The sequence below is a fragment of the Entelurus aequoreus genome, linkage group LG12 (genome assembly GCF_033978785.1).
Source record: "Entelurus aequoreus isolate RoL-2023_Sb linkage group LG12, RoL_Eaeq_v1.1, whole genome shotgun sequence".
Lineage (NCBI taxonomy): Eukaryota > Metazoa > Chordata > Actinopteri > Syngnathiformes > Syngnathidae > Entelurus > Entelurus aequoreus.
The window spans coordinates 43,560,459-43,578,361 of record NC_084742.1 but is presented as its reverse complement, the minus strand read 5'-3'; the positions used below and the strand labels follow the sequence as shown (position 1 = coordinate 43,578,361).

General features: G+C 42.8%; 1 protein-coding gene across 1 annotated transcript; it reads left to right on the top strand.

Moving 5' to 3' along the window:
- The first annotated feature begins 330 nt into the window (after nucleotides 1–330).
- Nucleotides 331–17,630, top strand: lratb.1 (lecithin retinol acyltransferase b, tandem duplicate 1). The gene is made up of 20 exons (XM_062067021.1): nucleotides 331–619; nucleotides 1,620–1,720; nucleotides 1,785–1,854; nucleotides 1,916–2,046; nucleotides 2,111–2,199; nucleotides 2,261–2,360; nucleotides 5,209–5,252; nucleotides 5,313–5,390; nucleotides 5,455–5,651; nucleotides 5,713–5,777; nucleotides 5,850–5,956; nucleotides 6,028–6,130; nucleotides 8,233–8,332; nucleotides 9,170–9,209; nucleotides 9,291–9,342; nucleotides 9,404–9,512; nucleotides 9,574–9,657; nucleotides 11,325–11,442; nucleotides 16,955–17,045; nucleotides 17,170–17,630. Exons 1-20 carry the CDS (start codon nucleotides 451–453, stop codon nucleotides 17,242–17,244), a joined length of 1,923 nt encoding a protein of 640 aa, XP_061923005.1. The 5' UTR covers nucleotides 331–450; the 3' UTR covers nucleotides 17,245–17,630.
- The last annotated feature ends 273 nt before the right edge of the window (nucleotides 17,631–17,903 follow it).

Sequence of the window (17,903 nt, the reverse complement as noted above, 5' to 3'; positions counted from 1 at the left end):
AGAAATTTTACTACATTTATAAACAAATAGAGGCATGGTGATTCCAGGTCTTTGCTGGCCACATAAAATTAGACATGAGTTTGACACATTGATTGATTGATTGAAACTTTTATTAGTAGATTGCACAGTACAGTACATATTCCATACAATTGACCACACCCAAATAAGTTTTTCAACTTTTTTAAGTCGGGGTCCACGTTAATCAATGTGCTCTAGCATCCTTGTTCTTTCTGCTGCTCAAAGAGGAGTAGATGACCGGTTCAAGATGGCGGACAGATTTCCTGCGCCCCAGCACCCACTGCGGCGTCTACTCATGTACGACTTCCGAAGCATTGAACAAGACACACCGGAAGTGTTTCACGTCGGACACTTCAGTCACGGACCAGTCCAAGGCCAACTAGTTCAATTCTTCGCAGAAAAACAATAACAACAATACTCTCTATTTCGAAGATGTATGCGTGCTTTCTACATAGAAGACATGCTCTCAAGTGCGTAACTTGGTCACGTTTGAGGTCGAGCTTGTCCGCAAACACCAAGCGTGTCACGGACGACTGTGGCGGGACAAAGTCGGTCCGGATCGGCTGCGCCTCCGGGTTCTGGGGAGACACGACCACTTCAGGTACACAGTGCCACCCACGCTAATTCTAAGGCAGGGGTGCTCACACTTTTTCTGCAGGCGAGCTACTTTTCAGTTGATCAAGTCGCGGGGATCTACCTCATTCATATATATAATTTATATTTACTTATTTATGAAATATATGTTTTTGTTAACAAGTTAAAGGTGTTTAATGATAATGCAAGCATGTTTAACACATATAGTTAATATTGTTAATAAATTAAAGGTGTTTAATGATAATACAAGAATGTTTAATACATATAGTTAATATTGTTAACAAGTTAAAGGTGTTTAAAGGTAATGCAAGCATGTTTAACACATATAGATTCCTTTCTTTCATGAAGACAAGAATATAAGTTGGTGTATTACCTGATTCTGATGACTTGCATTGATAGGAATCAGACAGTGGTGCTGATAACGTCCGCATTTTCAAATGGAGGAGAAAAAAAGTCCTCCTTTCTGTCCAATACCACATGAAAGTGGTTGGTTTTTGGCATCTTATTTGTCCAGCTTCCTTACTCCTTTGTATACACTTTACAAGAAATACATTGGCGGCAAACTCCGTAGCTTGCTAGCTTGTGCACGCCAGCTTTCTGAGACTCTTATTTTGTTAGCGCAGGCAGGATGAAGCAGAGCTTTTATTGTGCAACTGTGCAGTCGGTCTTTGGAGTTTTGACGACAGGCGCCAGAGTCTGTTGAAATAAAAAGTGTTTCTCGCCTTCCAGTCGATAATTTTTTTAAAATAATGAGCTGGCAGCAGCCAGCGTCATCTCAGAAGACCCTCGGGTGCCGTGAATGTCAATCAAGTGACGAAAGTGACGTCATAGTGAAGATTTATGATCGCTCATTTTTAGGACTATTTTTTTAATGCCTTGCTGGCGATCGACTGACACACCCTCCGCGATCGACCGGTAGCTCGCGATCGACGTAATGAGCACCCCTGTTCTAAGGTATCAACCATCGTTTGTTTTATATGTATGCTGTATATTTTGCGCATGTGCAGTGCCTCAGCTGATCCACGGCGGGAGACTGGACTTCTTGGTGTTTGACTACCTGAGTGAGATCACAATGTCGCTGCTCACCGCTGCCAAGGCCAAGATGCCTGCAAGTTGAACATGTATGTATGTGCGTGCGTCCACATGTTCGCCAATCTTGTCTTCTCTCATAGAATCTGGGTTACGCTCCAGACTTCGTCCAGGCAGCTATGGCCCCATTTATCCACGACATCCACAGGAAAGGTGAGTGGGCTGTTACGTCGGTGGCGTGCACTTGTTCCCATGACAACATTGGTTCCCCTAGGTGTCCGCGTGGTCAGCAACGCAGGCGGCGTCAACCCGCTCGCTTGCGCCGCAGCCATACAGGAAGTCATCAAGAAGGCTGGCCTGGACCTCAAGGTCGCCGTGGTGACCGGTGACGACCTCATGCCCCATGTGAGGACCCTCCTCTTAATTCCACCTTTGTGCCTTGTTGACGTCTCTCGTCGTCTCTAATCAGAGAAGCAATTTCGATGAGGTCAAATTGGCGGCCGACGGCAGCAAAGATGTGGTACCCCAAACGCTGCACAGTATGAACGCCTACCTCGGGTACGTGGACACTGACCGACATATCTTGGCTCGGGGCACGCTAACAAATGTGTGTCTGCAGGGCACTGCCTATTCGCCGCTGTCTGGATCTGGGTGCAGATGTGGTGGTGACGGGACGCTGCGTGGACAGCGCCCTTGCTCTTGGCCCGCTTATGCATTCTGTATGTCTTACATTTCCATTTATTTTTTCATCTATTGATAGCTTAACTTTATACAGTACAACTATCAATACAGCTGTCTATAAATTATCTAAATCTCTCTCTGTGTATATAGGGTAATGTAGATGATATCTATATTATATATATATACAAACCCCGTTTCCATATGAGTTGGGAAATTGTGTTAGATGTAAATATAAACGGAATACAATGATTTGCAAATCCTTTTCAACCCATATTCAATTGAATGCACTACAAAGACAAGATATTTGATGTTCAAACTCATAAACTTAATTGTTTTTTTGCAAATAATAATTAACTTAGAATTTCATGGCTGCAACACGTGCCAAAGTAGTTGGGAAAGGGTATGTTCACCACTGTGTTACATCACCTTTTCTTTTAACAACACTCAATAAACAATTGGGAACTGAGGAAAGTAATTGTTGAAGCTTTGAAAGTGGAATTCTTTCCCATTCTTGTTTTATGTAGAGCTTCAGTCGTTCAACAGTCTGGGGTCTCCGCTGTCGTATTTTACGCTTCATAATGCGCCACACATTTTCGATGGGAGACAGGTCTGGACTGCAGGCGGGCCAGGAAAGTACCCGCACTCTTTTTTTATGAAGCCACGCTGTTGTAACACGTGCTGAATGTGGCTTGGCATTGTCTTGCTGAAATAAGCAGGGGCGTCCATGAAAAAGACGGCGCTTAGATGGCAGCATATGTTGTTCCAAAACCTGTATGTACCTTTCAGCATTAATGGTGCCTTCACAGATGTGTAAGATACCCATGCCCTGGGCACTAATGCACCCCCATACCATCACAGATGCTGGCTTTTGAACTTTGCGTCGATAACAGTCCGGATGGTTCTTTTCCTCTTTGTTCCGGAGGACACGACGTCCACAGTTTCCAAAAACAATTTGAAATGTGGACTTGTCAGACCACAGAACACTTTTCCACTTTGCATCAGTCCATCTTAGATGAGCTCGGGCCCAGCGAAGCCGGCGGCGTTTCTGGATGTTGTTGATAAATGGCTTTCGCTTTGCATAGTAGAGCTTTAACTTGCACTTACAGATGTAGCGACCAACTGTATTTAGTGACAGTGGTTTTCTGAAATGTTCCTGAGCCCATGTGGTGATATCCTTTAGAGATTGATGTCGGTTTTTGATACAGTGCCGTCTGAGGGATCGAAGGTCACGGTCATTCAATGTTGGTTTCCGGCCATGCCGCTTACGTGCAGTGATTTCTCCAGATTCTCTGAACCTTTTGATGATATTATGGACCGTAGATGTTGAAATCCCTAAATTTCTTGCAATTGCACTTTGAGAAACGTTGTTCTTAAACTGTTTGACTATTTGCTCACACAGTTGTGGACAAAGGGGTGTACCTCGCCCCATCCTTTCTTGTGAAAGACTGAGCATTTTTTGGGAAGCTGTTTTTATACCCAATCATGGCACCCACCTGTTCCCAATTAGCCTGCACACCTGTGGGATGTTCCAAATAAGTGTTTGATGAGCATTCCTAAACTTTATCAGTATTTTTTGCCACCTTTCCCAACTTCTTTGTAATGTGTTGCTGGCATCAAATTCTAAAGTTAATGATTATTTGCAAAAAAAAAAGTTTATCAGTTTGAACATCAAATATGTTGTCTTTGTAGCATATTCAACTGAATATGGGTTGAAAATGATTTGCAAATCTTTGTATTCCATTTATATTTACATCTAACACAATTTCCCAACTCATATGGAAAGGGGGTTTGAATATATATATATATATATATATATATATATATATATATATATATATATATATATATATATATATATATATATATATATATATATATATATATATATATATATATATATATAAGTGTATATGTATGTATGTGTGTGTGTGTATATATATATATATTAGGGCTGCAACTAACGATTAATTTGATAATCGATTAATTTGTTGATTATTACTCCGATTAATCGATTAATAATCGGATAAAAGAGACAAACTACATTTCTATCCTATCCAGTATTTTATTGAAAAAAAACAGCATTATGGCACCATACTTATTTTGATTATTGTTTCTCAGCCGTTTGTAAATGTTGCAGTTTATAAATAAAGGTTTATTTAAAAAAAATAATAATAATAATAATAATTTTTAAAAAACAAAAAAACTCTGCGCATAGCATAGATCCAACGAATCGATGACTAAATTAATCGGCAACTATTTTAATAATCGATTTTAATCGATTAGTTGTTGCAGCCCTAATATATATATATACTGTATATAGCACATAGGTGGTTAGTGCTGGTGCCTCACAATATTAAGGTCTGGGTTCGATACCCGGGCTCAGGGTCTTTTTGTGTGAAGTTTGCTTGTTCTCCCTGTGACTGTGTGGGTTCCCTCCAGGTACTCCATATGCAAATATATATATGTACATATATAAACATTTATATATACATACTGTATATACATAGGCAGTACGGTGTTACAGGGGTTAGTGCATGGGCCTCACAATACGAAGGTCCTGGGTTCGGTTTCTGTGTGGAGTTGTTCTCCCCGTGACTGCGTGGGTTCCCTCCGGGTACTCCGGCTTCCTCCCACGAAAGACATGCACCTGGGGATAGGTTGATTGGCAACACTAAATTGGCCCTTGTGTGTGAATGTTGTCTATCAGTGTTGGCCCTGTGATGAGGTGGCGACTTGTCCAGGGTGTACCCCGCCTTCGGACCGAATGTAGCTGGGATAGGCTCCAGCCACCCCCGTTACCCCGAGAGGGACAAGCGGTAGAAAATGGATGAATGGATGCATGGTATATGAATATCTTTTTATACCTTTGTACATCTTGTGTTGCAGTTTGGATGGGATAAGTGTGACTTGGACCTTCTGGCAGCCGGCAGGTAAGAACTCGTTGGCTCACTGACTAGTTGAGACGCTGACTCGTGGGTCGTGCTTTTAAGTCTGGCAGGTCACCTGATTGAGTGCGGCGCTCAGAGCACCGGAGGTATCTTCACAGACTGGCACCACGTACCCGACTGGTAAAAACAAATAATCTCTGCCGACCTTCCCTCACCTTCACTGATCTCTGCTGATCTCTGGCAGGGATAACATTGGTTTCCCGGTGGTGGAGTGTTCCGCTGATGGCTCCTTCATTCTCTCCAAACCGCCCAAAACGGGCGGCTTGGTCTCTTTCGGCACGGCGGCCGAGCAGCTGGTTTATGAACTTGGCGATCCGCAGCATTACATGCTGCCTGACGTCGTCTGCGACTTCAGCCATGTGCACATCCAAGAAGTTTCTGGTAGGTGCACAAGCAAAAAGTGCCAATGATTCCCAGTCGTCATGTGCACGTGCGTTTGCAGGTGTCGAGGGCGGCGCCGTCAGAGTCAGCGGCGCCAAAGGCTCGGCTCCATCAGGTGATTACAAGGTGAGGAACATTTGGTGCCGGGTGGGTTGTTTGGGGCTGCACTAGTCCAAACCATTCCTGCTGCATGTGCAGGTGTGCGCCACCTACATGGATGGCTTCCGTGCCACTGCTGTGTGCCCGCTCGCTGGTCCGAGAGCATCAGAAAAAGCCCGCAGGACCGGCGACAGCATTATCAAAAGGTGAGCATGTATAAAAAATAGTTTTAAAAAAAAAGACAGAATGTATCACTAGAATGTGTGTGCACGTGCAGGACACGGCGCATGTTTAAGCATTTGGGTATGGACGACTTCACATCCATCAACATCCAAGTCCTGGGAGCAGAGGACACGTACGGCGCCAATGCTTGCAACAAAGTGAGGCATTGACTTTTCACGCATTACTGCTAACAAGTAGGACTGTTTTCAAATAGTCAGAAGATTTGACGGATAGTAACCTCCTTACCCTCTTATAAATTGGGGGGTGGCGAGTTGAGTACCTGCTGGGGCCCCCCATCGTACAGTTTGTCTGCTTGGAGGGGAGAACGATTGCTTTCATCTTTTCTTCTTTAAATATTAGCTAAATATGCTTGTGTCCAGACAAATAGTTTTTAACGAGTGAGGCAGGTGGGATCTTAGCAAGTCTAAAATCCAATCATTTCAATTTAAGATCTTAAAATGTCTGAAATGACAGGTCTTAAAATGCTACAAACACCTGCACAACTGTACAAGGATTGACTTAGGTGAATGTCAACTTGTCATGCTAAAGTAATGACTATCCATCCATCCATCCATTTACTACCGCTTGTCCCTTTCGGGGTTGCGTGGGGTGCTGGAGCCTATCTCAGCTGCATTCGGGCGGAAGGCGGGGTACACCCTGGACAAGTCGCCACCTCATCACAGGGCCAACACAGATAGACAGACAACATTCACACTCACATTCACACACTAGGGACCATTTAGTGTTGCCAATCAACCTATCCCCAGGTGCATGTCTTTGGAAGTGTGAGGAAGCCGGAGTACCCAGAGGGAACCCACACAGTCACGGGGAGAACATGCAAACTCCACACAGAAAGATCCCGAGCCCAGGATCGAACTAGTCTTTGTTTATTAGAATTGTATTTGCAAACAATTCACTAAAAGCAGGTAAAAAAGACACTCTTTTTTTTTTTTGTTCACAACTTTGTGCGAACAGTAGTACTGTAGATGTCTCACTATTTTTGCTCAATTCTGACAGCTGTTAACACTGTAAAAGTTAACCATTTAGCTTTTGCAGATGTGGTATTTTTCACAGACAATTGTACTTTCCTCCACCGTGGCTGACATGCAGGTGGTTGTTGCTACATGAAAACACTCAATATGAAGCACACTGCACCTTTTGCAAGAAAACAAATTTTTAGCAAATATGAAAAATGGCTGTTGCACAAATTTTCCACTTAGTTTACAATAGAAAGGCTTCTGATGTTTTTAGTTTGTTTAAGCATTTTTCCAACAGTAAATGAACAAATGAACAGGAGTTACAATTAATTCTAGGCCTCTGATTTTCCTTCAGGTCTTTGTACTTTTATGTCCGTATGGATGCGAAATGGCCATACATTGTATTCATCATGGTCTTAAAGTCTTTAAAAGTCTTGAAATTGTTTTCTGCTTCCCGTGTCTGAAAACAACTGACCGTGTTTTGGCCTTCCACAACTCTTACTCCAAAAAATCAATTTGTCTGCACACAAGAATCTTTATTGAAAGTATTGGGTGGATATTCGACACGCCGCTGTCAAACATGGAGCTCGCCGTTACACCGCATGCCTGTAGCCCTCCGAATTCCGTTATCAGTCCTAGTGGAACTATCCGGTAATTGGACGTGCCTCCTTGCTCCAGGGCAGGAGCTCTCCTCTGCCAAAGGTAATGATCCTTCAGCAGGTTCACATACGGAATCTTTGTTACGACTTTGACTTCCTCTATTTAGTCAAGCTTGATGTTACTGTTGTGTTGATGCTACTATGTTTATTTGTTTATCGGTGTTTTAGAATTTTTCTTAGGTGGAAAAAGTGGCAAATTATATTTCTGTTTTGCTCACTTTAATGAAAGACTATTCTCTTTATTAGTTTCTTTGGAAGATTCACCTTATATTAAAGTTAAAGTACCAATGATTGTCTCACACACACTAGGTGTGGCGAAATTATTCTCTGCATTTGACCCATCACCCTTGATCACCCCCTGGGAGGTGAGGGGAGCAGTGGGCAGCAGCGGTGGCCGCTCCCGGGAATAATTTTTGGTGATTTAACCCCCAACTCCAACCCTTGATGCTGATTGCCAATGTGACAATACCAACATATCTGTTTATTTCTCTCTTTAAAAATAAGGAAAAAAAACAACTGCATAGATTCGACTGATCGACAACTATCGGCAAAATCTAACAAATCACATTTGAATATGAAAATCCTTAGTCGAAGACAGCCCTACTAACAATGCTAACTGTGCAGGACGCCAGGGAGGCGGTCTTGTGGATGGCGGTCCACCACAAAAACAAGAAGGCGCTGGAAGTATTCTCGAGAGAGGTCGCTCCCGCTGGGACCGGCATGGGTACGACACACACACCTGTTTTTTAATCTCCATTTTATTATGAGGGACGGCGTGGTGCGCTTGGGAACGTGGCTGTGCCAGCAACCTGAGGGTTCCTGGTTCAATCCCCACCTTCAACCAACCTCGTCACGTCCGTTGTGTCCTTGAGCAAGACACTTCACCCTTGCTCCTGATGGGTCGTGGTTAGGGCCTTGCATGGCAGCTCCCGCCATCAGTGTGTGAATGTGTGTGTGAATGGGTGAATGTGGAAATAGTGTCAAAGTGCTTTGAGTACCTTGAAGGTAGCAAAGCGCTATACAAGAATAACCCATTTACCATTTATTATAGGAGTGAACCGGCTCCCCCAAAGACGGTCAAATTGATTTTATTTTAATAATTTATTAATTTAAATCATTTGCAAATGTATATATAAATTCATTTTACCAAACAACTAAAATACTCCTATTCCCTGTTGTATCCTTATCTTGTTTACATGCATGCCATTTCTGTCTTCATGGTTTACAATTTGTCATCTCCCCTGTTGACTTTTGTCCTTACTATAATGCCAACTATAATGAAAGTGTGTGCTATGTGGAGGAGCAATACAGTCTGCTATAAGCTTTGTGCGTGCATGTAAGCTTGTGTATCCATTTGTCAGCAGCAACACTGTATACTGTGTAAAGGGCCTCTGCTAGAAGCTTGTAATTGATAAGGTGCCTAAACCATAATTTATGGGTTATAGAATGTATGCCCGAATACAATTTACAATTTGCTGTTTTTGCACTGGACTTTAAAAACAAGATCTATAAAATGGTTCGAGATGGTGGGGTGTCATGTGACTCATGTCCTAACTTGCAGCTCCTGGACTGTGCGGCATTGTAGGCGGGCGTCCCCGAGTGTGAGTGTGACCCACACGGCGGCGCCTCCATTTTGTCTGCATTTTAGCCTCGCGTGACCTTGTCATTTGCTCTCGGTCAAGGTCACCTGTGCTGAAGCCGTTCTTCTTCTTCCACCCCAAATGTCAAGTCAAGGTGAGACAGCCTGACTCCTGACCTGTCTGTCAACACCATAAGTTCTAAATATTCCCTCCAGGTGGACATCCACCTGGATGGACAACTGATGGAGTCCCTCTTGGAGACGGGGCCCGAGGCCGGCGAGCTTGAAGCCCCTCCCACCTGGACAGAGGACACACTTGATACAGGTTTGCTTGCTGTGTCATTATTTTTCTTTTTGAACGTGAATATTCATATTGTGATTTGCAGAGCTGCCTGTTGGCTCTCACTGTTACAGACTGGAAGAACTGGCCTACGCCAGAAGTGGAGACAAAGGAGACTCCGCCAACATCGGTGAGCATAGTTCCATTTCGAAAGTAATGGAGAAAATAGTTTATGAACAGGTCGATAATTACCTTGCCACCAATAAACTCATGTACAAATTCCAATCCGGCTTCAGAACTAACCACTCCACTGACACGTGCCTTCTCTATCTGACCGACCACGTCAAACATGAGGTGGACACGGGCAAATACTGCGGCATGGTCATGCTGGACCTTCAGAAGGCCTTTGACACCGTTAACCACGTTATACTGTTAGATAAGCTCAGAGCAATCAGATTTGATAAAACCTAATCGAGCTGGATGCAATCCTACTTGGAGGGGAGGAAATAGGTGGTAGAGGTGAACGGCACCGTGTCACCCCCCCTCTCAGTAAGCTGTGGAGTCCCCCAAGGCAGTATATTAGGGCCTTTACTGTTCCTAATATACATAAACGACATGTCATCAGCATGCGACTGTGAATTGTTTTTGTTTGCGGATGACTCTGCCTTGCTGGTATCCGGCAAGGACAAGTCACAGGTGGAGAAAATCCTCAGTGCTGAACTCTGTAGTATTTGCACCTCGCTCGCTGACAATAAGCTATCCATACACTTGGGTAAAACGGAATCCATCCTATTTGGGTCCCACATCAACCTTAAGAAAGTCAATGACTTCACTATAAAAGTGGGTGACATTGTTATCACCAGGAAAGATGAGGTCACCTACCTAGGTTGCATTCTAGAGGCTAAACTTTCCTGTGATAAAATGGCAACCACGGTAATCAAAAAGGTCAACCAACGGACGAGATTTCTCTATAGAATCTCCTCTCTAGTCAACAAAAGCACCATGAAGATTCTGGCGGGAACTCTCGTTCAACCCTTTTTCGATTACGCATGCACCTCCTGGTACCCTAGCACCTCAAAAACCCTCAAATCTAAACTCCAAACATCTCAGAACAAGCTAGTCAGGTTACTTCTAGACCTCCACCCCAGATCACACCTCACTCCTACCCACTTCTCCAAAGTGGGCTGGCTCAGGGTGGAGGACAGAGTAAAACAACTTGCACTGAGCCTAGTCTATAAAATCCGCTACACCTCCCTGATACCGAAGTACATGTCAAACTACTTCCTTAACGTAAATAACCGCCATAACCATAACACCAGAGGGAGTTCCACTAACCACGTTAAACCCAGATTCCGATCTAACAAAGGTCTTAACTCATTCTCTTTCTATGCCACATCAATGTGGAATGCGCTCCCAACAGGTGTAAAAGAAAGGGCATCTCTATACTCCTTCAAAACCGCAATAAAACAACACCTCCAGGCAACTACAACCCTAGACTAACTTTCTCTGATGATGCAATTGTTGATGACTGAAGTGTTGATACCAACCAATCCTAACCCCCCGCCCCCTCCTCCATATCCCACACCCCGGATTGTAAATAATGTAAATAATTCATTGTATATACTCTGATGATTATCTTGTGTGATGACTGTATTATGAAAATAGTATATATCTGTATCATGACCCCGACTTAAACAAGTACAAAAACTTATTCGGGTGTTACCATTTAGTGGTCAATTGTACGGAATATGTACTTCACTGTGCAATCTACTAATAAAAGATTCAATCAATCAATCAAAGTGGCCACTCGCTACTTAACTTATCATCAAACATCCTGTGCTATCTGTTCCTGTGCAGGAGTCATCGCTCGCCACGGCCTCATCTTCCCCTACCTGAAGAAACACCTGACGTCTTCTGTGGTGGAGGAGTACCTGGCCCATGTCTTCCCGCCGGGCCTCAGCGGCGCCGTCACACGGTGAACATGCTTACATAACACTATGTGGTTGGTGTTCAAGACACGCCCCCCGCTGTCATTACGGAGCGAAAACCATCATGACTAAGTGCGTTAAGACTCAGACAAAGCTTTCTGGCAGCCTAAGTAGTCCAAAATATCTTTACTGCCGCACACAACCTCTGAGCGCCGCCAAAATCCTGTGCTAGGTATCTAGCCACATATTAGCTGGTCGCTTAATAAAAGGACTGTTTAACACAGGGGTCAATTGCGACTCCTTCATTAAGTTAATTAAAGGCCTACTGAAATGAATTTTTTTTATTTAAACGGGAATAGCCGATCCATTCTGTCATACTTGATCATTTTGCGATATTGCCATATTTTTGCTGAAAGGATTTAGTATAGAACAACGTCGATAAAGTTCGCAACTTTTGGTCTCTGATAAAAAAAAAAACTTGCCCCTACCGGAAGTACCGTGACGTTGTCAGTTGTTCACTCCCTCATATTTTCCTATTGTTTTCAACGCAGCTAGAGCGATTCGGACCATTACCCCATTAATTTGAGCGAGGATGAAAGATTTGTGGACGAGGAACGTTAGAGTGACGGACTAGAATGCAGTGAAATACATTTTTTTTTTCGCTCTGACCGTAACTTAGGTACAAGCTGGCTCATTGGATTCCACACTCTCTCCTTTTTCTATTGTGGATCACGGATTTGTATTTTAAACCACCTCGGATACTATATCCTCTTGAAAATGAGAGTCGAGAACGCGAAATGGACATTCAGTGCCTTTTATCTCCACGACAATACATCGGCGAAACGCTTTAGCTACGAGCTAACGTGATAGCATCGTGCTTTAACTGCATATAGAAACAAAAAAAATAAACCCCTGACTGGAAGGATATATAGAAAATCAACAATACTATTAAACTGTGGACATGTAAATACACGGTTAATGCTTTCCAGGCTGGCGAAGGTTAACAATGCTGTGCTAACGACGCCATTGAAGCTAACTTAGCAACCGGACCGCACAGAGCTATGCTAAAAACATTAGCTCTCCACCTACGCCAGCCAGCCCTCATCTGCTCATCAACACCCGTGCTCACCTGCGTTCCAGCGATCGGCGGAAGGACGAAGGACTTCACCCGATGCGTTTGGCGGCCCGGAGACGTAGGAAGTCAAGGTGAGGTCGCCAGCTAGCGCGTCTGCTCTCCAACAAAGTCCTCCTGGTTGTGTTGCTGTAGTCCGCTGCTAATACACCGATCCCACCTACAACTGTCTTCTTTGCAGCCTTCATTGTTCATTAAACAAATTGCAAAAGATGTCCAGAATACTGTGGAATTATGAAATGAAAACAGAGCTTTTTGTATAGGATTCTACGGGGTACCATAACTTCCGTTAAACTGACTTCGTCACGCGCATACGTCATCATACCGCGACGTTTCAGCCGGATATTTCCCGGGAAATTTTAAATGTCACTTTATAAGTTAACCCGGCCGTATTGGCATGTGTTGCAATTTTAAGATTTCATCATTGATATATAAACTATCAGACTGCGTGGTCGGTAGTTGTGGGTTTCAGTAGGCCTTTAAAGTTAAAGTACCAATGATTGTCACACACACACTAGGTGTGGCGAAATGATTCTCTGCATTTGACCCATCACCCTTGATCACCCCCTGGGAGGTGAGGGGACCAGTGAGCAGCAGCAGTGGCTGCGCCCGGGAATTATTTTTGGTGATATTACCCCCAATTCCAACCCTTGATGCTGAGTGCCAAGCATGCCTTCGTCCTGGCTCCCTTTGGCTTTGGGGCAATGACTATTTAGGACAAGCGGTAGAAAATGGATGGATGGATAGCTTATTTTAATGTAACAGTTGTTATTTTGGAGAGTTTCTAATCTTTTAATATATAATTACAAAACCCAAAACCAGTGAAGTTGGCACGTTGTATAATTCATCATTAAAAACAGAATACAATGATTTGCAAATCTTTTTCAACTTATATTCAATTGAATAGACTGCAAAGACAAGATATTTAATGGTTTTTTTTTTGCAAATAATCATTAACTTAGAATTTAACGGCAGCAACACATTGCAAAAAAGTTGGCACAGGGGCATTTTTACCACTGTGTTACATGGCCTTTCCTTTTAACAACTCTCAGTAAACATTTGGGAACTGAGACCAATTTTTGAAGCTTTTCAGGTGGAATTCTTTCCCATTCTTGCTTGATGTACAGCTGAAGTTGTGGTCTCCGTTGTGGTATTTTAGGCTTCATATTGCACCACACATTTTCAATGGGAGACAGGTCTGGACTACAGGCAGGCCAGTCTAGTACCCGCACTCTTTTACTACGAAGCCACGCTGTTGTAACTCGTGGCTTGGCATTGTCTTGCTGAAATAAGCAGGGGCGTCCATGATAACGTTGCTTGGATGGCAACATATGTTGCTCCAAAACCTGTATGTACCTTTCAGCATTAATGTGTAAGTTACCCATGCCTTGGGCCAGGGGTGGGCAATTAATTTTTACCGGGGGCCGCATGAGCAACCCGAGCACTGCTGGAGGGCCACACCGACAATATTTCAATTAAATTTTGCTCAAATTATTTTTGATGTACCGTAAGATAGATAATAATAATATTTTCATTTAACCTAACTTATCTTTATACAAAAGCAGATGGCTTTTGATGGTTTTATTTTTAACACTTTCTTACACAACACTTCCTGATGTATATTACAATACAAAAATGTCAATTTCTGTCACTTCATCCTGCATCCTCTTTGTTGTGAACGTAGCACGTCTGTAAGGTGATTGGCGAAGAAGGAAGAAGCGTTGCTGTTGCGGAAATGAGGAGTGAGGATTGGTTTTCCTTTTGGAAAGAACTAGATAAGTTGAGCTGTGTTAGTATAGCATGCTCAATAAAAGTTTAAAAAGAGCGTCAGACTTGGTGTGCACTTCTTCTGGACGCTACAATTGATGTCACAAGTGGGATGAAATGCCTCCCAGTTCGCCTTGCCATCAAACCTGGGAGTCTTTATTGAGGGCGGAATTCCCCCCGTGGCAAGCAGCGTGGCTGCACCTGTAAACTCTGTCTCTCTCTCTCTCTCTCTGTCTCTCTCTCTCTATGTCTCTCTCTTTCTTTGCGGGGAGCTCCTCACGTGGCACGTACCTCCCAATGACGTAGCACACAAACAGCGCAGTATGCGCAAAGTTTTACTTCTGACACCAATTGTAGCGTCCAGAAGAAGTGCACAGCAAGTCTGACGCAATTTTTAAACTTTTATTGAGCAAGCTATACTAACACAGCTCAACATATCTCGTTCCTTCCACACGCACGTCTCCTCACTTCTCATTTACACAACTCAAGAAGACAACATCTACTTCAGCAGGTCGTTACACTATATTCTTTAAACACAGTTACCTGTGTACCACAAATAAGCACACGGCTTTACCTTTACTTGGCAGTCCATGTCTTTTTTAAAACACGCCATTCGTCATCAACTTTTCTCTTTTTAGCGTCTCGGGGATAACCGGGCATCACTTGTCGCTGTGCGCCTTCCCTCACAGGACATACGCACATATAACACTTTTCAAAATAAAAGCAGCACAGTTGTATTTCACGCACGACAAAGATGTTTTTTTAAATGTATTTTGTATTTGTGATTGCCGCTGCGCGCACGAGCATACGTCCACGCGGAAGTAATACAAATAACGCTTTTCAAAACAAAAGCAGCACCGTTGTATTGCACACTCGAAATAGATACTTTTTAAAATTTATTTTGTAATTTATAATTGGCCTCACGCGGGCCGGACAGGGACGTACAAAGGGCCGGATGCGGGCCGCAGAACGCCCAGGTCTGCCTTGGGCACTAATACACCCCCATACCATCATAGATGCTGGCTTTGGAACGTTGCGCCTAGAAAAATCTGGATGGTTCTTTTCCTCTTTGTTCCGGAGGACACGACGTCCACTGTATCCAAAAACTATTTGAAATGTGGAGTCGTCCGACCACAGAACACTTTTACACTTTGCATCAAATTCCAAATGAGCTAATATTTGCAAAAAATAACAATGTTTTCCAGTTCGAACATTAAGTATCTTGTCTTTGCAGTCTATTCAATTGAATATAGGTTGAAAAGGATTAGCAAATCATTGTATTCTGTTTTTATTTACCATTTACACAACGTGCAAACTTCACTGGTTTTGGGTTTTGTATTTAGTTAGCTTATTTTAATGTAACAGTTGTTATTTTGGAGAGTTTGGTGATCTTCTAATATATAATTAAAATGTGTTTTAATAGCTTGAATCATCTTGCTGCCAAGCAATTGTATTGTTTTTAGCGGTCAACACCTGGTAAGTTAGCAAAGAAACATTTCTAATGAAAATATAACATTTATTACTTCATGGATAGATTAATTTGCTTTTACTGTTGACAATGTTGGTTCACCTGTGTGCTTAATATGTGGAGAGAAAAAAGCAAACGGCAAAACAAAAATCAAATGATGAAAGACATTTCTAGAACATACACACAGCATTCGTGGAAAACTACCCAGCTGGAGATGACCCAAAAAGGTCAATTTCAGAACTGCTGCGGAAATCAGATCAGAGCAAAAATATTTTTAAGAGGTGGATGACGTTTACAAATTCAAGTACGTCAGCTAGTTTTGTAGCAGCTCAGGAGCACGGGAAAATGTGAGTCGTTTTTTGTCTAGTGTTTGATTTCATAAATGCTATAGAACAGGGGTGTCAAACGTACGGCCCGCAAACAGGTTTTAAACCTACATAAATAACATACTGTATTTTGATTTTGATATTTTTTTATCTTGATAGATTGAAAATTAACACCAATGAGTTGACTGATGAACATTATCACATAATTTATTCAGAAAGTATAAATAACGACAAATAAAGATAGAATACTATTAACCGCAACATGTAAGTGTAAAAAACCCCAACATTACGATTTGTACATTTTTAGAATGTGCTTGTTCTATTTTTAAACAAAGAAAACAATCTGAAGTTGTCTTTATTTTTAAGTTATCGTGCCGTGATTTTACCAGTCCGGCCCACATGGGAGTAGATTTTTCTCCATGTGAAGTGAAGTGAATTATATTTATATAGCGCTTTTTCTCTAATGACTCAAAGCGCTTTACATAGTGAAACCCAATATCTAAGTAACATTTAAACCAGTGTGGGTGGCACTGGGAGCAGATGGGTAAAGTGTCTTGCCCAAGGAAACAACGGCAGTGACTAGGATGGCAGAAGCGGGGATCGAACCTGGAACCCTCAAGTTGCTGGCACGGCCACTCTACCAACCGAGCTATACCGCCCCATGTGGGTTCCGATCTAAAATAAGTTTGACACCCCTGCTATAGAATAAGTGTAATTAAACTATAAGGGGTGTTATCATAATTTTAGGGACAGAACAGAGTTTGCGGCTCTAGGTGGGTTTTATTTGTTGGGAAATGGGTTTAAACGGCTTGTTGTATGCTCAAGGTTGCCCATAACACAATGTGGTGTGTGTGTGTGTGTCATAGATACACGCTGCCAGGCATCAACGCTCTCAACTTTGTCCTCAAGAATTCTCTTGGTGGGGGAGGAGTGGCATCCCTGCGCAGTGATCCCCAGGTAAAGTGCACACACACACACACACACACACACACACACACACACACACACACCCACACACATACATACATACACACACAAGGTGATTGTCAGTCAAAGCCTGATGTGTGTGGACCTCCTGCAGGGAAAAGCCTTTGCTCAGATGTTGCTGGACTTAAAACTGAGTGGACTTCCTGACTTCAAGTCCCTGCTCTGCTGACAACACACACGGCTCTAATTGACTAGTTTTTAAAAACTAGGCCGAAGAGCTTACAAGGAAGACCCACAGCCCCCATAATGTGACTTAATTGAAAGAAGGGTGTCACCATGGCAAACACCACTATGTTGGTCTGCAGTGTGTGAGAAGGCAGAATGTTATCAAACGTGTCCTGATTTATTGGGAGGAAGTAGATGTCGTTTTATGAGCGTTTTACATCTCTGATGATGGTGTATCAACTTGACATGAAGTCACTTTATTGTGAAAGGGCAAGGCTGCTAGCATAGAATGTTGGCATCCACACACCTGACCAGCATTAGTGCCTTTGTGTACTACTTAGGTGTTCAAATGTTGTTGAAATTTTACAGAAATAAACAAAGTGCTCTTTATTGACATGTCTTTTTTTTCTTTGTTTTTGCGATGTCATTCATTTTGCGGACGAACTTAGAGGAGCTCTCTACTGAATTTTTAAGTTTTGGATTGTTTTAGCACTTTTAATACATACTTTCTAATACACCTCCATACCATCACAGATGCTGGCTTTTAAACTTTGCGCCTACAGCAATCCGGATGGTTTTCTTCCTCTTTGTTCTGGAGGACACGACGTCCACAGTTTCCAAAAACAATTTGAAATGTGGACTCGTCAGACCACAGAATACATT